At 42.2% G+C, this 22,953-nt stretch overlaps 1 protein-coding gene and 1 pseudogene across 7 annotated transcripts in view; both read left to right on the plus strand.

The window, feature by feature from the left end:
* The window catches only part of Plce1 (phospholipase C epsilon 1), a 314,404-nt gene that overhangs the window by 119,809 nt on the left and 171,642 nt on the right, over positions 1–22,953 (plus strand). For all 7 annotated transcript variants that reach the window (XM_029472801.1, XM_029472800.1, XM_029472803.1 and 4 more), the window contains exon 3: positions 10,281–10,569. In XM_029472801.1, the coding sequence (XP_029328661.1) occupies positions 10,281–10,569 (289 nt within the window). The remainder of the gene's footprint in view (positions 1–10,280; positions 10,570–22,953) is intronic.
* LOC110285950 lies at positions 16,024–16,929 on the plus strand (annotated as a pseudogene).

A 22,953-nucleotide genomic window follows, 5' to 3' on the forward strand; every position in this document is an offset into this window, starting at 1 on the left:
CAACTTACATAATTTTTTTTTGTTTATTCGGTTTGTGATATATATGAGTGTGTGGGGCCATTCATCAGAATGTAGTTGGCCTACTGGTAGCCACAACCTTAGAGAAAATGGACTCCTCCAGCTATCAACTATCAACTTCCCAACCAGGAGTGGGGATTCAGAAAAGGGGATTCACCCGTTAGAGGGTTGACTGACTTGATCATGTGCAGGTCTTGTATAGCACAGTGGATGTGAGTTCATGAATCCAGGTCCAGAAGACACTGTTTCCCTTGCATGCTGTCCAATCTTTGTCACTTCTGAGATGATCCCTGAGCATTGCAGGGATGAGGTTACACAGATGTCCCTCCCATTTATGGCTGAGCACTCTGGAGATACTTATTTTCCGCCCCTTTTTGTGAGTTTCTGCATTAACTGCCATCCACTACACTCATGCCTACTGAGATATGAATTTAGAGGGCAGTTTGATACTATGTCTATTTAACAAAAATAGTAGTAGTGGATTCAGCTGTGAGGTCTATGAGGGCCTCCCTTGCAGGTTATTGACCAGATTTTCACTACCAGGCATGTGTTTCCTCCTGTGGAAGGGATCTCAGGTTTTTGATTCAGCACATCTGGGATTGCAGTCCTGACAAGTCCCAGGCAATACTGCCACTGATGGTCTGCTGCCCTTATTTTGTGATCCAAGGCTACATAAAGCTATAATTATTTCTCCATTGTACCCTGTTTCTGCTATTTCCGGTGTGCTCCTGTGCTGGGAGCAAGGGGTTCAATAAGCAATGGTGCCAACAGCTTGGTAAAGGAGCAACCAGTGACTTCTGTGGCTCACTATAAGGTTTTGCTTTGAGTGTGGTTGTAGCACCGGAAAGAAAATGCTTGCCTTGCTGATGACCAGATGAAGGAAGCAGTGTGGACCGGAAGGAATTGTGGGGAAAGGGTATTTGTTGCTGTGAAATTCCCAGATTGTCACCAATGGGACGTCCTCTTATAGTCCCGAGAAGCTTCCCACGGTAAGGAAGCTTCGGTTTGCTTCCTGTAGGAGTCGGTGCAACAACTCCAGCGAACTGGCATGGTGCTTGCAAAGCTTTTATTTTTGGCTCTTTGGAATTGTGTTTGGTCAGTGTCTTGTGCTTGGTTGAAATACTCTCAGGAGAATGGAATTCTCCACACAGACTCTGGAATGGAATGTGGAATCAAGAACAGAGGAAACACAGACTGCTGCCAAAATGTGGCTCCCCCTCCTCTTCGTTAGGTCTGAAGCCACTGCAGTCGCCACCCCTCCTGTTTTTCTTTGCCCCTAGGCAATTTGATAGTCTTTTAAATCATTGCCTTTATGAAAACTCCATGAGAAATTGTCTTCAACCTTTGAGAATTCTCTAGAACCTTCTAGAACACTGCTTTTAGATTCCAGCCATTGAGAGAAGCCAACAAAAGGGAATTCCAAACCAATGCACTATATGCATCTTTTATTATATTCTGGAAGGGATATTCCCCACCTTACTATTTACCTATTAACTTATGATTAACAGAGCTCTTGATTATTTGTTTTTCTAGCCCAGGATACTCTGAAAAGCATTAGTATAGGGGAGGACAGGGTGCTGTTAGAAGTAGATGTACTGTCACTGCTAATGTGATCACCGACGTTGACCATCACTGATAGGAAGGAGGGAGCATAAGAGTCAATCTGAATTAGAGAAGAATGATCATCAAAATAAGCAAAATTGGTCTGAGAGATGGCTCAATGGTTAAGAGTGCTGGCTGCTCTTCCAGGGACCTGGGTTTGATTCCTAGCACTCATATAGTGGATCATTATCATCTGTAACTCCAGTTCCAGGGATTCTAATGCCTCCATGGGCATCTGCAGGTTCTGCATGCATGTGACACACAGGCAAACAAACACGTATACGTGTAAAAATCAATCACTCTTTAAGGCCAATTAATACCCTCCTGCCCAGGCTCAGCTGAGTGTATGGCTGAGAACAGAAACTCTTAAAGGACTTTGGTGACAGTCTAGGCTGCCCATCTTGTGTCAACAGAAAGCATATTGAGCCAGGTATGACCACATAAGCTTTTAATCTCAATAATACTGGGGGTCTCTGTGGGTTCTCGTCTACATAGCAGGTTTCAAGTCAGCCAGGTTTGCCTACTGAGACCCTGTCTTGAGAGTGGAAGAGATAGAGAGTGAATGGTCTCTATGATAATCTTTTTTTTTTTTTGAATAACTAATCTCAGTCATTCATTATAAAGTCTATAAGTCTAACAATGTTTATTGGATTAATTTGATTTAGAAAAGGCAATTCATAAATCCATATGCTGGGTTTAACGAGGCTCTTTGATCCTTCCAAATAATCATTTTATGGATATTTATAATTAAAAATGGATAAGATTAGTATTCTTTACTCTACACCAATCAATCAACATACAGTGAAATAGTACTTAAAACTATTAATGCTTTTCTCAGGACTGGCCACAATTTGTTAGTAACAATGACAGCCTTATTTGGCAATAGCTGTTCTGAATACTTTGTGGGGATCTGATGTAATTTAATGTGATTTTTACATCTAATGTGCATCAAATAGAGTTGATAATGTCATCTGTGGTTCAGATGAATCCAGTGGATCCATGACCCCAAAAGTTGAGAGATTCTCAGGAAGTTTGTGTTGAAGATGTATTAGAGAGACTCATTCATGAATCAGGGGGTGTTTGTTGAGATATTATAACACCAACCACTGCTCTGGACGTATAGTGAGGAAAAACAAAGTCCCCATGAGCTGAGCTTCCAGTAGGAGTAAAGAGAGGGGATCTCTTCGGTGGTTGTTTCTTTCTTTTCCGTCTATAGCAAACTGCCCAGGGATTCAGCTTGGTAATTAGAGCCCTGTGCTAAAGTTATAAGATCCTGACACCAAATCTTAACCATGCGCACCTTATTTCTAAATGGTGGTCATGGCAGGACCTCTTTAATTAGCTCTTCTGGGGCCTACATAGAACTCTGTCTCAGTGCTTGGCTCATTTTGTACACACCAGAAATGTTGATGTAATAGCAAGCGTGGTGCAGTCAATGAACCCCTAAGTAGACTAAGTATACTTAGTATAAGCGTTCTTCCTATTGGAAGATTTCTGAAGGTGTGTTGGCAGGACCTAAAACATCATTTTCTATAACTCTGGTTCCAGAGAAACAGCTCTGGAAACAAAACTGTACAAAGTTGACTCTTTTTGGTCATTTCTTCAAGTGAAGACAAAGTCCCTTCTCTCTGTAGAGAGGAACAAGCTTTCTTCCTGAGTAAGGTCTGCTAATGTGGTATGTGTGGCTGCATTGTGCCTCTTAGGGATCTTCAGTCCTTGGCTGTGTTCCCATCTGCATCATGGTGCCATCTTTGCCTTCACTCTACTTATTTTATTCTGTTTTGGATCTAGACTCCGTGCCTTGGTATTGGTTTCTTCATGGCATCCCCTATGCAAGAATGGCACTAGCAAATGGCTTTAAAATATTAAGGTCATTTTGTTCCAACCAACCCTGGCAGCACTTGTCACAGTGGGATGAGTGTAATTCTGTGGAGAGGTTCATTAAGTGGCTGAAGTGTGCTTATACTTAATACAGCATTGATCTTATTATATAAATCTTAAATCTCTAAAAGTTGACAATGGCTCAATACAGACTCTTAGGTTAGTTTCCCATTTTGTTTTTTTGTTTTTACTTACAGAAATATCAGCAAGACCTAAAAGACATTCAAAACATTTCTTGAGAATATAGAACACTATGCTTTTGTTTTCAGGACTGGAGTTAGAGTACAGGGCCTTTTCATGCTAGGTAGTTGTTCTATCATGAGCTATAGCTCCAACCCAGTCCGCGATTTTAAAAAATATAATTGAGGTGCTGAGCATGGTGGTACACATCTTTAATCTTAGCAGTTGGGAGACAGAGACAGATGACAAATTTTGTGAGTTTGAGGTCAGTCTGGTCTACATAGTGAGTTCAATGTGTGTGTGTTTATATGTGTGCATATGTTCATATTTGTGAGTGCAGGCTCATACATGCAATAGTGTATGAGTGTGGAGGTCAGAGGACAACCTTGGATGGTAGTTCTTTTTTTTCCCAATTATCTAAACTAATTTACTAGCTCTACATCTTTTTTTTCCTTTTTTTAATTAGGTATTTATTTCATTTACATTTCCAATGCTATTCCAAAAGTCCCCCCCACCCTCCCCCACCCATTCCCACTTCTTGGCCCTGGTGTTCCCCTGTACTGAGGCAGTTCTTGTTCTGCACTTTGTTTAATGCCGATGAGGGTCTTTTGTTGTTTGCCACTGTGTACACAAAGTGAGTTGGCCTGTGGGCTTCAAAGACTTTCCCGTGTCTGCCTCGACTCTTACGCTAAGGATTACAGGCATGCATCTGTCTCTGTGTGGGTTCTTTGAATGTGAACTCAGACCATCATCATGCCTGTCAGCTGCCAAGTGTTAATGAATTTATTTGGTTTGCTTGCTTCCTGTCAGCTTCCCTATTGACACGGCACTTCTTCGTGGATTGCCAGTAGTCTGACAAGGCTCGTTACGTGTTCTCAGTAAACACAAATGGATGGTCAAACAACTGAAGGAAGGAGCACATGGCTATTTAGCAAGCTTGGTGGCTATATTGTGACATGTTTATTTTATCTCAAAAATAATATTGACCCATGTAGGGCAGTAGTCTGCCTTCTTTTCAGCACATTCTCTTACCACATTAATCACGCGGGATAAAGTTTATATGCTTTTTCACTTTGTGATTTCAAAACTATAAATCCCCATATAAAGGAAACACTTTTGGTCATCCATTAGTCACAACTTGACTATTTTAAAAGTAATTTAGCATAAGAAGGAAAAGTATGAATAACAACATCAGTGTTAGTATTGCTAAAACCTCTTGCCAAATAACAACAGGATCTTGAATCCCACAACTGAGCTGTGTGACTATCCACAGCAGTCATGTATTTGCTCCATGACTGTGTGAATTATCTGGCTATTTTCCTAGTCTAGATCTACTAGTATCTACGTAGCCATGTAGATAGTCTAGTATCTATGTCTTGAACGTCTATGGCGCAACTGAATTGGAAGTGGAGGACCTGGGAACACGGATGGTTTCTCTGTGAGGCTAGATCTCCGCAGAACATCAGCTGGGATGACAGGAACAAGTGAGCTAGAGTCTCCTTTGCTAGCTGGCTAATGGAGGCTTCTTCACATGGTAGTCGTTGTAAAGCCTGAAGCAACAAGAGAGAGCAAACCCCATTACAAAAACTATTTTTGTAAGGTTCTGCTTGAGTAAGTTCCCATCACTTGCAAAATGGCAAGGCTAGCCAAGGTTAGCAAGGAGAGAATGAACAGCAAGTTTTATAGCTGCCACCACTGTTTTATAGTCAGCAGCCACCACTATCCTGTCACCACTGGCTAAGTGCCAGATGCTCTTTTAATGTGTTATCTTTATCAGAGACTGTAATTCTAGTCTCCGCTTTATGAGGCAGATATTCCCAAGTCCATATATTGCAGAGAAATTAACTGAGCTTCAGAATGCACAGCAGGGATGCATCTGAGGAAAATCACACAGCTGGGAAGCAGGGCAGAGAGCTAGGAGTCAAAGCAACACACCAGAGCCTTAGTAAGTATTGAGTACTGCTCCAGAACTCCTTCCTTTTTATAAGGGAGTGATCTGGTAAGATGTAGTGACTTGGTTTGGCATGATCCCCATGTCTACTACCATACTGTCCATAGCTCGGCATTTTCCTAATAAACATTTTGAATTTGTTGGTTGAATATTGGTATGCCTGAGGCTCATTAACTCAGATCCTCTTTCTGGGCTTTGGTGGTGAGGGTAATAGAGATGGTGGCAGGTTAGATGTTCATTCTTAGAACGCTTCACTTTCTACTTAAGGTGAGTCACAGCCTTCTTATTCCCTTTTATTTTTTTTAACTAAAATATAATTACATCACTTCTCCCCTCCAATCTCTTCCATGTATTGCTTTGCTTCCTCTCAAATTTATGGACTGTTAGTGTGTGTGTGTGTGTGTGTGTGTGTGTGTGTGTGTGTGTGTGTGTGTGTGGNNNNGNGNGNGGGGGGGGGGGGGGGAGGGAGAGGGAGAATGTATGTATACATACACATAAAAACATAAATATGTAATCACAACCTGCTGAGTTCATTGTGTCATTTGTATGTATTTGATCTCAGGACTGACTACTTGGTATTGGCGAACTAATTAAGGGTCTCAGCCCTGGGGAAGACTAATCCTGCTCACAGCATTCCCTGATGCCCATAGTTCTTTGTCTAGGGGCTCTGTAAGATTTTCTCCTTGCACTTTAACATGTCCATTGCTGTTGCCCTTGTTCAGGTCCTGTGTAGGTAGACATATTATTGCGATATCATGGGTGAAGCTTCCTTGTTGTTTCTAGGAAACACAATCTCACAGAACCACAGACTCCTGGTTTTCTGACTTAACCATTCCCTTTTCTAAGAGGTTCCCTGAGCCTTTGGTGTAGGACTTGTGCTATAGGTGTATCCATCAGGGCTAAGCACCCCATGATCAACCGTTGCCTACGTTTTGACCAGCTGTGTTTTTCTATAACGAGCTCTTGCAAAGAGAAGCTTCTTCGAGGAGGGATGTGAGCTACACTCACTCGTGGGTCTAATGCTAAGTATTTAGGATACATTTAGGATGCTCAGGTTTAGTAGAGTGGCAACAATTGGTTCTCCTCATAGATCCAAAACTTCAGTAGTCCCATGTGCTCACCTAGGTTTTAGTACCACGCCTTCTTTCCCTCCTGTTGAGGAAGCCTGAAGTCTAATTAGAGAGCTGTTGGTTACTGCTAAGCTATGAGTGCCACTGTTGTACTCTTAGAGATATTTTGTCATGCTAGTCATTGTAAGTTCGTGGACATCACAGCAAGGTTAGACTATTGGTTGCTTTCCTCCCTTGGCAGCTTGTATAGCATGGGGTGAAACCCTTTGGCAGTACAAACTGGCTTTCTCCATATACACTCATTTAACACAGAAAGAGCACAGATCGGACATATTGGAAAGGCTCCATGCATACTTATTGTATAAATCTACACCCTCTCCATAAATCACTGAAAGAAGGAGCCGCACCAATATATGACCAATAATGAGATATTGGACAAATATGATAACTAAAGAGAGGTAGACTGGTGCCGACCAGTAAAACATGTTGCTCCATATGACAGTAGAGAAGTCCTGCCACGTGATAATTTGTGGCAAGCTCAGTGCTATGAGACTATTCAGGTTTGAGGAAATGTTGCAGCTTCACATGTACATATAAACTTCACTGATATTGAAATAGTGTTTGATGAAGCCAATCTGATGCCTGAATCTGACTCGAGGCTGCCACATTACCACCTTCCTATAGTAGGTACTTATTGGCACTTTCCTATTGCATGGTAACTTTCCTGAAGGCATGGTAAAAAGAAAATCAGAGCAGGTGGACATGGAAGTGTGGGATAATGAGAAATGAACTTCAAAAGAGTTGTGGGAGTGGGGAGAGTATGTCAGGGATTCCACCAGGATTGAGGAATTGTGAACCGAAGTCTATTGGCTATGAACAAATTGTATTGTACCAAGCTTCATCTGTAGGTTAAGTGTTCCTTAGAAAACAATTATTGGTCAAATAACATGAGAAACACTCAAACATGCAATTAACCAAAACAAAATAAATGTCTTTACAACATTAGTGGTTGTCTTTAATATTCTGTTGGGCTGATTAAATCCCCAGATGAGGCCTATTTACTGTGACTATGTTTCTGTGACTAAGAAGTCTGTATGTCATGTCATTCCTTCTATTTTCTAAGGGTTTGGGAAAAGCACATTGGAAAAGCCGGAGAAGGACTGAACGGGCCATTAGATATCTATGAAAGTATTATAATAAGTATAGTTCATAAGGCCATGATTGTGGGCACAGTAAGCCTTTGGGGCAGCTTGGCATGAAAAGAAAGTAGGCAACCTATAAGTAACTGGGAACTGTCTGTTCATCTTTTTAAACAAAACTCTTCTTCTGAGAACAAACAAATACCAAGTGTTAAGGGTTGCAACCTCTAACGGGTTGGAACTCTTTGCTATAACAGTTAAGGCACTCTGTGATCAGGCTGTCTGGCCTTCCTCATTGCAAATTATCACCTCCCCCATCTCTGCTCTGCCCACCCTGCTCTGTTCGCTATTGACCGGACAGAGTCTCCATTTTCTAGTCTCATCACGTGGGTTCTCTCCCGAATTACCTCCTCCACTCATTGCAATTTAAGTCACAACTGCTCTCCAAGGCTAAAGTTGAGCCCTGCTTTTCCTATGGAGACTTTCTTAGTTCTCCAAAGGGATTCCTGCCCTTGAACATCTGGACTATCTACTCCTGAACTTGTGAGGGACTGACTGTGGTGTGGATTGTTTGTATGGTTTGGTACATAGGACAGGGTGACAATGGAGATTTCCCTCCTTCTTTAAGGACATCGATGTCTAAGAAAAGACAGACATTGAGAAGAAAGTCATGTCCTAAGTTCTGCATTTCCCAGATAGGGTTAGGATGACATTGTGTAGCCACACATAAAACACAACAATAAATCATGCTGAATAACGTAGACTTGCTCTCTGTTAACAATCTCTCATCATTTCGTGAGGAGTGCATTCTCTCTTAAAGAGTTACCCAACTGTAATGGGTGCTATTTCTTAACACAAAGTCAGGTATGCCAGAGGAGTTTCCTTAGTGGGTCCCACAATATCCCTAAGAACTGAGTATTATTGGCCCCACTTTACAGAGGAGGATCCTGGCTCAAAACCTTCAAGTAACTTACCCTTGTTGTGTTCATGACCAGTTCTCTGACCAGTCAAATCATAACTAGGTATCTATCCCACACATATGACCTCAGAATCTGGACACAATCTCAACACACCATTCACTTGGACACACTGATCTACAGAACTCTAATGACAGAGAGTAAAACTAAGCATTCTTATTCAAACTCCAAGTGACAGGGATGTATCAGCATGCAGAAGAAAGCAGAGTAGAAATCTATGTTTTTCTAGTTTGAATGCTGTGAGGGTTTGGTTTTATCACAGGGTTTCATAAGGACCTAATACTGGGGCCTCTTAAGAGCCACAGTTAAAGGTGAAATTTGGACTGTACAGCACCATGAAGAGACATCCATTGCCACAAGCGCATTGTAGGTCTGTGATCTCTGTAAGATGTTTGATTTCCCCAGACCTGACACAGTAACTGTGAATAAAGCAAAGCAAGCTGTTCAAGGTGTCATGATGAATTCACTGTCAAGTAGCGTCCCTTCCTTCCTTCTTTACAAAGCTACAGATGTCCCTTGGTGTGACATTTTTTCCATGTTGTTCACATACAATCTCAAAGACTCTAAAAAACTCCAGGACATCTCAGACAAACCAACAGTTCCTCCCTGCAATATTGTTGAACTCCACAATAGCCAGGCCTCTTCTTCCAAGCAATGTGGAGATAACTACAGTGCAAGCAGAATGTTGTACCCTTTGTATCTGCCCATATGTTTCTGACACAGCGAATCACACTGAGTCCATGCATGTTGTGTCTGTGTCCATGCATGTTGAAGGACTACATTAGAATAGGCAGAAGACATGGTTGGGAATATGTTCCAATCAGAGCATCCTTGGTGTTCAAGTATAACCGTTCAAGGGAGAAGGATTCAAGAAAATGTCAGAACTGGAATACTGGGCAGGGACTAACTCTTTAAATGTGGAGAAGAGGGAGGAGGAAGAGAATAAAATGGTCAAAGGCTCAGATGCTACCTGATAGACAGGAAGCGGATATCCATAAGGGAAGCCTTCCCCACACCCCTTTCATCTTTGCCTTACTTTGTTCATGGAACAAGAATTCCCTATGGAGGTCACAGATGGAAACAGGCAGACTTGGTCAGTCATGTAGGAGAGCCCAAAAGGATGAGAGAAATGTTTGTCCTTGTGGCTCTACAGGAGAGCAATGTTCTCCTGTGGAGGAGGAGAAATTTGAGCTGAATATATTTTTGGTTGGTGCAACTCTAAGTGTTCTGTTTGATAGCAGAGTTGTTTGAATGGCCTATTTCATAACTACACAGAGCTTCTCCAAATAAATGGTGTCTGTGGAATGTTCAGGTTAATGCATGAGCGCAGAGCTCAAAGGTGTTTGTGCTTAGACCGACTGAGCCTTCTTTCTTAATAAGTCATCTTGGCATCTTGTCAACAAGTTAATTTGCTTTTCTAAGAAACTAGATGAATACTTCCTGTGCTTTGTGCTATTCACAGATCTACAGTGCCGTGAGAAGAGGGGAAGAAATAGAAGATACGGTTGGATCTCTTCTCCATTGCTCCACACAGCTCCCAAACTCTGAGACAGCCCATGGAAGGATTGGAGATGGTCCCTGCTTAAAGCAGTGTGTACGAGACACTGAATGTGAGTTCCGTGCTACCCTCCAAAGGACATCCATAGCTCAGTACATCACCGGTTCTCTCCTAGAGGCAACTACATCTTTAGGAGCAAGAAGTGGCCTTCTCAGCTCCTTCGGAGGATCCACTGGACGAATAATGCTGAAAGGTAATGTCTGGAATTTCATTTTCAACTTTTCATATTTGCCTTTAGAGAATAGTCTATGATCATAAGCCAGTATGCAACTGCTGGTGGAAAATTGTCATAAACTCTAAGAAGATGAAAGAAGATGAAGCAAAAGTAACTGTTTTAAGTCCATAGAATAATTAAGTTCCTTAAAACTTAAACAAATACGTATTAATATTTTAAAGTTCATTTTTTTCCAAAAATAAGTAGATGGCTAAAATTTTACCTTTGATTTGTTTTTTATTTTTATTTTGCATGTGAGGGTGGGTGAATGAGTGCGTGTGTGTTACAATTGTGTGTCTAGAGATCAGAGAACAATCTGTAAGACTTTGATCTATCTTTCCATCACATGGATTCCAGTGATTGGACTCAGGTCTTCAGGCTTTGTGGCATCTTTCCTAAAGAACCATCTCATTCATCTTTAAAACTTAAACACACACACACACACAGAGGGTAGTTTCTTCTTGAAATAATCCATGAGAGATGTCAATTAGTCTGACAAGATGTTATCAAGTAAATATGATCATATGACTGCATTGAAAATCAGCAGCACTTGGCAAGAGAGTGAAACCTAGATATTCCTTACATACAAAACCAATAGGTTTCTGATGACAAGAAAAGAAAAGAACCACTCTTCAATGTGTCCCACTGTAAAAGCCCAGAAAGGCAGGGGTACCTCAGAGAAATGGAGGCCAGTGGAAAAGGGTGCTGAAGCATCCAGACTTCCCTGTGACTTCACATGATACACAGGCAGGCCAGTCAGAAGAGGCAGTGCACTAGAGAGTCTCGGAGACTTGCTCACTACACAGCTGTCACAAACTGCTTGGCAGCCTTCCCTGGCAGGAAGCTCCCAACCAGACAGGGACCATGCAAGGTTGTGTTTCACTGCCTGGGGGCTGCCCGAGAGCTCCATCTGACATCCGGCTGCTCTGTCACAGAGAGTGATGCTGTCCCTCTACCACGAGCCCTCAGACCAGAGCTATCCGCTGGCTAGTGAGTGACCTTGCTCCTTGATCTTCAGCCTGGCATGCCCTACCCTCACGTTCACCCTTGGCAGGTCTAATAGAAATAGTACTTCCTCCTGGTATACCATATTGAGTGCTACGTTGGATGGTTTTCTATCACCTTAACTTGTGGGGGATCGGCTTTAAATGAGGACTACTAGGAAAGCACACTATACAGGAATAGGAATCTGAAACAGTAATATGGAGGAAGTTGGTGCTAGCGATGCATCGCCACCCTCAGGGAACATACACTGTCTACACAGTAACCACCACCACAGGGTTAAAGGTTTCTCTGCTCTGATGGGCCCCCAGACACTAGCAAGTCAACATTTTCCATGGTGCTCTTCTCAAGACATTAAGCCAAGATTAGCATGTGGAATTGGCATGGTTTCAATGTGTTTGACTCCACAGCAGTCAAACATCCTCATGTGAGTTCACCATCCCAAACTTACCACATACTGTACACCCTGTAGACTGAAGGTGTTATGGAAGATCCCCCTGAAGTGTTGCCAGTCATCTTGCTTGCTGTATGTATATTTACAAGGAGGCAAGACTTGTATGCATGAAATAGTTAGAGACTAATACATAATTGTGGCGAGTATTATATAAGGAATGTAAAAGACTCTAAAGTGTTCAAAGGGAGGAGATGGAGTTATGTCAGACAAATGAATCAGCCTGAAATAAAAGAAGTCAGTTAAGCTATTTTCTTTCTTCTTCTAGGGTTCCAACTAGGAGTGCAAACAGTGCCCCTTAGATCTGTGAAAGTAAAAACTGGCCAGCATACCTGCTGCTGTGATAGTAACTTGATCTTGATTGCTGTTGTACTTCCTTGGTCAGAATAGCGTCTCATGAGCTATGCTAGCCCATTAGCTAACGTAAGAGCTTTCAGTTGCTCTCTTAAGCAAGAGGTGGAGTTTAATTTGCTGTTTATAGCTTCTTAATGGTTCCTAATAACTGTCAAACTGCTAAATACTACCGTAAGCTGGTTGACCTTTTTTCCCTCCTCTGGCCTTATTTCTATTGTTTCTAGTTTGCTATCTTATAGGCTGATTTCAGCTTCAAGGCCCTCTTCCATGCAGTTTGCAACGTTTCAAAGTGCCTTTGTTAAATATATGTTTCTTCAATAGGCAGCGGGAAATATACATAAAAACAAGTTAGTTTCTTATCACATACACACACACATATACCAATAAGCCACTCTATGGTGTATGTGTATTTCAAAGCATTACATTGTACAACAGCAAATGCATGTGATTTTCATTAATTTAAATTTCCAAAGGAATGCCAGCTTGGTCTACAAAAAGAGTTCCAGGCCAGTCATGGCTGCGTTGTGAGGACCCTGTCTCACAAACTATATTTAATTTAGTTTAAAAAATAATATTTAAAGAAGAAAGCACAAACACACAAAGCTTCAAAAGCACAAGGTAGGGGCTGGCGAGATGACTCAGTGGTTAAGAGTGTCGAGTGCTCTTCCAAAGGTCCCGAGTTCAAACCCCAGCAACCACATGGTGGCTCACAACCATCTGTAACGAAATCTGATGCCCTCTTCTGGAGTATCTGAGGACAGCTACAGTGTACTTACATATAATAAATAAATAAATAAATAAATCTTTAAAAAAGAAAAAAGGTATTGTCAGACTATGCCGAATCCTGATCTTGCTTAGTAGGTCTGGAACCACGAGTGATTCAGTGAATCTGGAGGCGATGCCTGAGGGCTCTGCTTCAGTTGGCCCCCTCTATTATTGTTCAGTATGTGCCCTGTGGCACGGATTTGGTCAGCAGCTTCCAAGTTTAAAATGCTAATGAAAGATTGATCATAAAGTTCAAGGGATATAGCACTGAGGAGGCTGAGGCACCAAGATATTTAGTTTGAGACCAGCCTCAGCTCCATACCAGACCCTGTGTAAAGAAAACCAGGAAGCAGAAGAAACTGGTAAAGAAGGCATAAGACACATTCAGTCTCCAGCTTTCAAGCAGATTGTGTTCTGTAAGGTCATTTCTCAGGAGTTGTGCAAGCCTTTGGACACTCTCTCAGAGAAGCAGCACTAAGTATGGGTTAGTTCCTAGACTTTAGTTCTCAGAATCCCCTTCAGTCTTTGCACAGCAGAAATCTACACACTCTAACATGGGATGTTGAAAGTTGATCCAGCGGGGTGTTGGGTGGGAAACATCAGAAGTGGGTTAAATGGCATTTCCTGTCAAGAAGAAATTATGGTCACTAAAGATGAGTGAAGAGTTAAGACTTGTACTGGATTTTGGGACTTACTTTCAGCCAGTTCTGAGATTTTACATGGCGGCAGCTCTCGTTCTTGGTTATGGTCAGCTGAACTTCGATGCTCATACCTGGATAGAAGAACTGGAAAATTCCCCAGTTACTTTAATGAATGGAGCAGAGTGAGAGAGATGGAAAAGCACGGGATCTTTTCCCTGGAGAAACAAGGGAAGGAAGAGGGTCAAAGGGTGACCTCTCCCAGGGAGAATTCATGTTTGAAGTCTGTGAAAATGAAGCGGCGGGGAGGTGGAAACAAAGGAGGAGACAGAAAATCCCACTTGTACAAGGCACATGGTCTTGGTGGCAGAGGCAGAAAGTACAATGGCTATTATGGAAGCCGAGACAACGGCAGATGTGGAGTTAGTGGGCAGACTCAGTTTTCCAAGAGGACAGTTCTGGAAATGGGTAGTGAAGTAGCTGTGTGGGATTGTACTTAATGCCTGTGAACACTACTCAAAAATGTTAGGGGAGAATCGCTAATGTTTTTTGATATTTTACCACAATTTAAGAGAGAAAGTGAGGTGTGTACAGGGAAGGCTCATGCTGTGCCGGTCTTTCTTCCCAGGCGTACATGAGCTAATGAAGATCTGTGGAACCCACTTGCTAGAAGTGGCTTGGGTTACAAATGGGGATTGGAGCAACCTGAAGGAAAAAAATTGGGGCAAAGGCTGTCTAGCAGCTCATCATCACCATGCCCACGTCAGGAGGCGCTCACACAGGGCTCTGTAGACTTCCAGCTTTGCCGTAGCTTATGGGATGGTCTGAAGATGGCCAACAACCAGACTATAATCAAAGCTGGCTTTAAAAAGAAAAGGTTCCAAAACTCAGAGATATTAACAATTTATTTGTTCATGCATACACATGTATGTGTATGCATACATACATAGGTATGCTGAAGGAAAGTGTCAGGTCTCCCGTTGCTCTCTGCCTATTTCACTGAGGCAGAGTCTTCCCCTTTCATGTTTTGGGCCAGGCTGGAAGCCAGAAGGTCACAGCAATACTCGTGTCTCCATACTTCAGAGTCTGGGTGATAGGTGTGTTTTTTTGTTTTGTTTTGTTTTGTTTTTTGAGATTTTTATCAATGGTTATTTTTTTTATTAGATATTTTCTTTATTTACATTTCAAATGTTATCCCTTTTCCTGCTTTTCCCTCCAACCTCCCCCCCCATCCCATCCCATCCTCCCTCCTCCTGCTCACCAACCTACCCACTCCCAGTTCCCTGTCCTGGCATTCCCCTACACTGGGGCATAGAGCCTTCACAGGACCATGGGCCTCTCCTCTCACTGAGGTCCAGCAAGGCCATCCTCTGCTGCATATGCATCTGGAGCCATGGGTCCCTCCATGTGTACTCTTTGCTTGGTGGTTTAGTCCCCAGGATACTGCCCCACCTGGGGATCCATCCCATATACAGTTTAAAAATCCAGACACTACTGTGGATGCCAAGAAGTGCTTGCTGACAGAAGCCTGATATAACTGTCTCCTGAGAGGCTATGCCAGTGTCTGACAAATATAGAGGTGGATGCTCTTAGTCAACCATTGGACTGAGCACAGGGTTCCCAATGGAGGAGCTAGAAAAGGACTCAGGGAGCTGAAGGAGTTTTCAGCACCATAGGATGCCAATTTTGCTGCACGGGAGCTGGGATCTGAACTCCAATCCTCGCGATTTTGCAATGTGACAGTTAGTTTTAATGTCAACTTGGTACATGCTTAGAGTCACATGGGAAGAGAAAACCTCAATTGAGGGCATTTTCTTGATTTTTGTTTGATATGGGAGGGCTCAGTCCACTGTGGGTGGTACCACCCCTAGGAATATGGTCCTGGATCGTAGAAGAAGCAGGTTGAGCAAGCCACAGAGAGCAAGCCAGGAAACAACATTGCTCCACGATCTCTGCTTTAGTTTCTGACTCCAGGTTCCTGCCTTGGCTTCCTTCAGTGCTAGAGTGTGATATGGAAGTGTTAAGTAAAATAAACCATTTCCTCCGCGGGTTGCTTGAGAACATGGTGTTTTATCACCGTAACAGAAAGCAAACTAAATTTCAGGGTAATTGCTCTTAATTTGTTGGGCAGTCTCTCCGTGCCCTCAAGAGATGTGTTCTGGCTCTCTGTCTTCTCTGCCCTGGAAGCAGCCCTCCTGCCTCGGCCCCTCACCCCTGAAAAGGTACGCCTGCTCCAAGTTCGTCTCTACCCGCTCCCTGATCAGGAGCACCTCTCTCAGGAGCACCTCTCAACTGCTGAGTCGTCCGTCCGCTGTCTGCAGTGGAGTTGAAGCGACCACAGATGCCAACAGATGAGAGCCTCAGCAGCTTGGCGGTCCGGCAGCCTCTGACTTCACTTATCTATCCCTAGCCGCAGTTTCCAAACCAGCGCCATTTCCAAGGACATCGACACAGCTGCCAAGTTCATTGGAGCTGGGGCTGCGACAGTTGGGGTGGCTGGCTCTGGGGCAGGGACTGGGACTATTTTGGGGAGTCTCATCATTGGCTATGCCAGGAACCCTTCACTGAAGCAACAACTCTTCTACGGGATTCTGGGCTTTGCCCTCTCAGAGGCCATGGAGCTCTTTTGCCTTTCTCATCCTCTTCGCCATGTGAAGCAGCTGTCTCCACTTCCACCTCCCATGGTTCTTTCGTGTCTCGTCTGCCCTGTATGTTCCTTTTCCTGTACTTCCCCAAGAAGTCTGGGGAAAGTGCTTGGCTCAGGGTTTGACAGAGAGAAGACAAATAAATTCTGTATTAATAAGAAAAAAAGTGAGAGAGATGTGTTCTGATACAAAGCATTGATCAGCCAGGATATGGCCTTAATTGCAAGGGTGAGCTATTTATAGATGGACAAGGGCAGCGCCTATGCTTTAGTAGAGCGATTTCTACTACTTTGACCCAGTTAATCTTTCTCCCTTCCTGTCCGTTTGTCACACCCCTCTTCCCGCTCTCCTCATTAGAATCTCTCTCCGGGTTAACATGGTGGAAATGGCAGTCAAAAGAATCTTTAGCTTCAATAAACTCACAAAGTATCTGAGTGCAATGGCATCTGTTGGTACAAACCTGGAACCCCAGCCCTTGAGAGGCCCAGGCAGGAGGATGGCAAGTTGGAAGCTGGCCTGAGCAGTATTAAAAGACCTGTCTCTCCCAAAGCAAAGACAAAATTATCTCCATCAGACAAGATAAAAAAAATGAGGAGAAAGGGGTAAAGTAATCCTTAGGAGTACGCAGTGCTGAAAGAGGAAAGTAAAATAAAGATGTAGTGAAGAGAATTTCTCAAACCACGCAATTGAAGGTTCTCACGGGTGTACATGGCACCCGCTGACAGAATGCACAGTGCCACAAACACAGCTGCCCCTTCTTACATTGTTTGTAAGTGACAAGATTAAATATGACAGCTAACCAGTTCAAAGTGTCGTAACTGACATGTAAAGTATGTATTGGGAAGGAAAAGCTCCACTGTTCATTTTTAATAATTTTGTATGTCTGTCTGTACATCTGTGATTAACTAGTCAAGGTATAGCTAGACTACAGCTAGAACAGTGATATAAAAAACAGAGTGTGATTTACAGAGTGAATCTTACTTGAAAATAGAGGGTATTTTGCTTCTGATGGAAAAGTCTAACACATTTTCAAATTATATATATATATATATATATATATATTTACTGCAATAACTATATCCTATCAGGTTCTTTTTCAAGAGTTAATAGCTCTGAATATTAAAACCAGAAATCATAGTAGGAAAGCATACACATTTGAAGTGCATGACTATAGCTCACAAATAGCTCTGTTTATAACGGCTGTCTCACTTGACTTCCTCCTAATCAAAACAGTTAGCCCTTGCAGGCCTACCAGGCTGAGAAGGTATGCACATAGCTCCAATTCCAGGCTTTTCTGTTTGTTTAAAGAAACGACCTGACTTATTAGTTTTGCTATCTTGAAATTATTTGTTGGATAAAAATATATCTTAATGTGATGCTGAGTATATTTCTGTAGCAGTTAATTAATTAAGAAATATTCGTTAGGGGTCCACTGTGGCCTAGAGTCATGTCAGCTATGGGAAGAATGCTAATACATGAGGAAGTCTGCAGTTTGTGGACCATCGTTTCCCATACCAGAGAAAATGGAATGCTTGGTCTTGGGCCAGCTGAAGGAGCCCTTACCACCCTAAGTGAGAAAGCACTGGGCTGTTGAGCTGAAGTGGGGCCATACGTCATAGCGTCAGGAGTTTGATGGGCACATGACAAAATGCCTCTGCTGTGGGGCCTGGGTAGTCAGGTATCATACAAAGAACAGAATCTACCCCCTGGGAAACCTCAGCATCTGGCCAGCTAGCTGTGATCCAGGAATGAGCGTGCCAGAAGATGGGGCCCCTAGCCTGAGGGGGCAGTCCGCTCTTCTTCATCTTCATTTTACCCCCAGAAATTGCTTTGTGGAAAGAAAACATTCTGTCCTGAATCTCAGTGAGAGTGTTGATGCAGCGGGAGGAAGGATGAAAGGCAGCAGGTCCCATAACAGAAGGTCCTATGAATTCTAAACAGGGAACCCAGAAAGGTGATTGGTGAGAACCATAGTGCCAAAGCAGCGCTAGCAGTTTCAAATTAAAATGCCAACTCATCCACCAGAGTCATCCCAAATGCTACACCAAGATCTAATCGAACAGTGACTGGATGCAAAGGCTCTCCCCCCAAACCTCGCTAAATAGTGAGAGCGGAAACAGTTCTAAAAGACAAATTTTCAGGGTCGCTAATGAAATGTTAAAACAAACAAACAAACAAACGAACAACCAAAAACACTCAGAATAAAGGAGAGGCAAATGTAATCAGAGAAGGAACATCACAGCTGGGTTTCACCGGGCGGATCAAGAATTGCTTCTGAACGACGAGCTAAAGAGAGAGCCTAAGCACTGTGTCTGAAGCTACAAAGACTCAATAGGTAAACGAGGCTGACAACACAACCTAAAACGATCCGGAGTATGGGTCAAATCTCCCATCAAAGCGGTTATGGCCAAGAAAGGCCGTTCATGTGTCATCCACATATTGCACGCACTACACTTGGAACTTTGAAAAGAGGCCAATGTGAAGATGTTGCCGCGTTCAAGCCCCTCATTTCCAGTATGCCCATGGCCAGTAGTTATACTGAAGACCCTTAGGGATTCACAGTCAAATGAAATCAGGAGAGAGGAGACAGAGAGGCTTTGTTGAAATGAGATGATGAAAGATGTTCACGCATGAAGGAGTGTTACTTCGGGCTCACTTGGTCCTGTTGGGAGTACCAGTCTCTCATTTATGCTGTTGTGGAGGTGGCACTGGACTTGAGCCTCACTGTCTGGGGTTTGAGTCTCTACATCCCTGCTCTTACTTAGAGCTCTCCTTTTTCTGAACTTCAGTTTCTGCATCGCTCAAGTGGAAACCAGACCAATAAGCCTAGTTGTTTTCAGGGCTGGGTGTGATGATGCACACAAGGAACTCAGTATCTGCTAAGTTGCCAATCAGTCTTGAGACAGTAACAGTCACTGATGGGGATGGGGATGCTGCTGCCACTCTTTATTAGGGTACCACACTTGCCACCCCTCTACTAAGTCCACTAACTCCTGTGAGCTCAGCCATAGCATGCACAGAGAAGAATAATGCCTCCCGGGTATTCCTGGCTGTGGGCTCTTGAACTAGCAACTTAAAGGGCACTGAAGAGGAGGTTGTCCAGTGGCTTCTGACAGCCACCTGTAACTACATTGGATCGTCCTTCGTTTTCCTGCATTTAGCCATTCATTCATCCGTTTACTTAATGTTTATTGAACAACTTCTCTGTGCCAAAACAACAGCAGTAAGCAAGATGTGGCCTTGACTTTCAAGACAGTGGAGGAGATGAACGAATGAGAACTAAGCCTGCATCTTTAGCATAGTTAGGGGTTGTATCTGAAAGGTGTATAGCACCTAGGATCACGGAGAAAAGTCCAAAAGCTGTGCTGAGTGAAGTGTGGGGATTCTAAAACTACTTGAGAGCCTAAAGCAATAAGAACAGGATTTAACAAGGGGTGGGGGCAACCTCTGGCCTACATTAGGGAAGTCTTTTTGTTTCTACTTAATTCTCTGCTGACTATCTGTTCCCACAACAGTAGAAAATGTACTATACACTCACTGCTGGCATTGGGAACTGTGCTGGCTAGGTCTTATGTCAGCTTGACACAGGTTAGAGTCATCTGGGAAGAAGGAACCTCCATTGTGAAACAGTTTGTCCTGTGCATAATTATGTCTGTGGTGCATTTTCTTGATAGGTGATTGATATGGGGGAATCTATCCCACATTGAGCAGTGCCAACCATGGGTGGATGGTCCTTGATGGTATAAGAAAGCAGGCTGAGCACTTAGGAGGGGAAAGCCAGTAAGCAACATTCTACTAGAGTTTCTGCATCAGTTCCTGCCTCCAGGTTCTGCCTTGAGTTCCTACTCTGACTTCCCTAAGTGATAGAATATGACCTGAGAGTTATAAGGCAGAATAAATCATTTCCTCCCCCAAGATGCTTTGTTATTGTGTTTTAGTACAACAATAGAAACCTTCACTAAGACAGAAGTGGAGCAGAGACTGAAGGAAAGGCCATTCAGAGACTGTTCCACCTGGAGATCCATCCCATATACAGTCACCAAACTCAGACTCTATTGTGGATGCCAACTCGTGCTTGCTGACAAGAGCCTGATATAGCTGTCTCCTGAAAGACTCTGCCAGAGCCTGACAAACACAGAGGCGGATGCTTGCAGCCAACCATTGCACTGAGCACAGGGCAACCCATGGAGGAAGTGGAGAAGGGACTGAGGGAGCTGAGGGGGTTTGCAGCCCCATAAGGGTCAACAGTGTCAACCTGCCAGAACCTCCAGAGCTCCCAGAGACTGAACCACCAACCAAAGAGTACACATGGAGGGACCCATGCATGGCTCCGGACACATATATGGCAGAAGATGGCTTTGTTGGACATCATTGGGAGGAGTGGCCTTTGGGTGTGAGGGTGTTTGATGCCCCAGTGTAGGGGGATTCCAGGACGGGAAGACGGGAGTGGATGGAAAGAGGGAGTGGAGGAGAACCCTCATAGAGGCAGGGCAAGGGGGGAAGGGATGGGGGTTCGGGGGTGGGGGAGATCTAGAGAGGGGATAACATTTGAAATGTAAATAGAGAAAATATCCAATAAAAGAAAAAAAAACGACAGAAGCTGAGTCTAGAATTTGTCATTGGCACAAAATTTAGCCTTAGCATTAAATTTGTGTTGTATATTTTAGTGACAATAACTTACTCATTACAGTAAACATTAAATGAATTGTTTGGCTTTTACTACATGAAATTAATCCTTTTTTTGAGATTTCAGATTGTTTTAAAAGATTAGAGCTCACTTAAATAAGGTATGAAAATTCTTGTCCATGGGAATCCTTATAAAACATAATGGAATATGTTTATAATCTATATGTTTATAATATGTTTTATAATGGGTCAGTAGCAGATAATTGGGGAAGAGAAAGTCCTCAAGATAGCCTGAGTCATGAAGTTTAAACTTCAGTCAAAGCTGAGTCTTGAATAAATAATGAAGAAATCAATAGTACAGTTAAATTGAGAGTGCTTTGTTTTGTTTAACTGAATTCTACTAGAACATAATTAAACTATGTGCATGCAGGAAAGTCTAAAATATTTGCCAACTAAAAATACATACCTACTATTTTAATTTTTTCTTTTTTTTTTGTACAGCAACTCAGTTTATTATATGCAGATTCTTCTGCATCGTTGCTAACAGTTCACTGATCCAAAATTACTAAAATACTTAAAAAACTATACATTATGTAAACAAAACATAAATAAGACAGTATTGTTCTTTGTACATATATTTAGTACAGATTATTAGGGATTTAAGGAATATGTACAATTTTACACCATAAACTGCATTTTCTTAATGCATATATATATATATATATATATATATATATATATATATTCGTTTTACAGAAACAAAAATGTCACTAATGACACAGAATACTACTATACTGTAGATATACCACAACAATCCAAATTCATTTAAGTCTTCTTAACTGTGCATTTTTTTCTGACAATAAATGCTATTTAAAAAATGTTTTCTATGTACTAATCAGCAAGCAATTTCCTGGAAACATAAACAAGTTTACGTTTCAGTATTTCTGAGGCCGTCAGTGTGTATATTGTGAATATTGCCCGAGTTTGCACTCAGTCACACTCTTGATTAATAAATAAACATCTAAATTCCAATTTCAAGCACATGTTCTTGCAGATGATTTGGGATATCAAGAGCAAGGGAGTACAAAAACATTTTAGAGACTTTGGAAACACAAGTTCCAGACTGTTGACTTCTAAGCATATAACACGCATATTCAACTCAGTTTCCCAGCCAGTGTATACAAAGCCAGTATTTGATCCTAAGTCTGGCTGATTCTCAAATCCATGGTCTTTACCTCTAAGATAGGGCTTCTTCAATTTTTCCTTCCATGACCCATTTTTGTCTGAGAAATTTTATAAAACTGTGGATATATACATATACACACATATATTTATATATACCATACATATATGAAATATATATGTGAAATATATGGTGTACTATAGTTTATATATATATATGGTATAATCTTATACAATTACTAATGATAAAGAATTTTTGTTTAGAATAATTATTTTTAAATGGTATGATTATATGTATGCTAAGGTAAAAGCCAATGTGTACACTAATAAAATTGAATTATTTTTAGATAAAGAATTAAATATAGGCTCCATACTTGATACTTCAAACTACAGAGCATCTTCAACAGTATTCATATCTGATTAGTATTTTGATTTTATAACTGTTAATGCTGAAAATAAGGTGTCACATTAAATATATGCTATAAAATAGCAGGATATGTTTAGGACTATCTCAGAAATTGTTGGAAATTCTGTCTTAACTCTCAAAGCTAAATTTTAAATCAATTTTTTTTAATGAAAAGAATAACTGCCTGTGACTCCAACTATGCAGGAACCAATACCTGCTGTGCCCTCCTCAGGCACTACACACATGTACACACATGGGAGAGAGAGAGAGAGAGGGAGGGAGGGAGAGAGGGAG

Source organism: Mus caroli, chromosome 19, assembly GCF_900094665.2.
Source record: "Mus caroli chromosome 19, CAROLI_EIJ_v1.1, whole genome shotgun sequence".
NCBI lineage: Eukaryota > Metazoa > Chordata > Mammalia > Rodentia > Muridae > Mus > Mus caroli.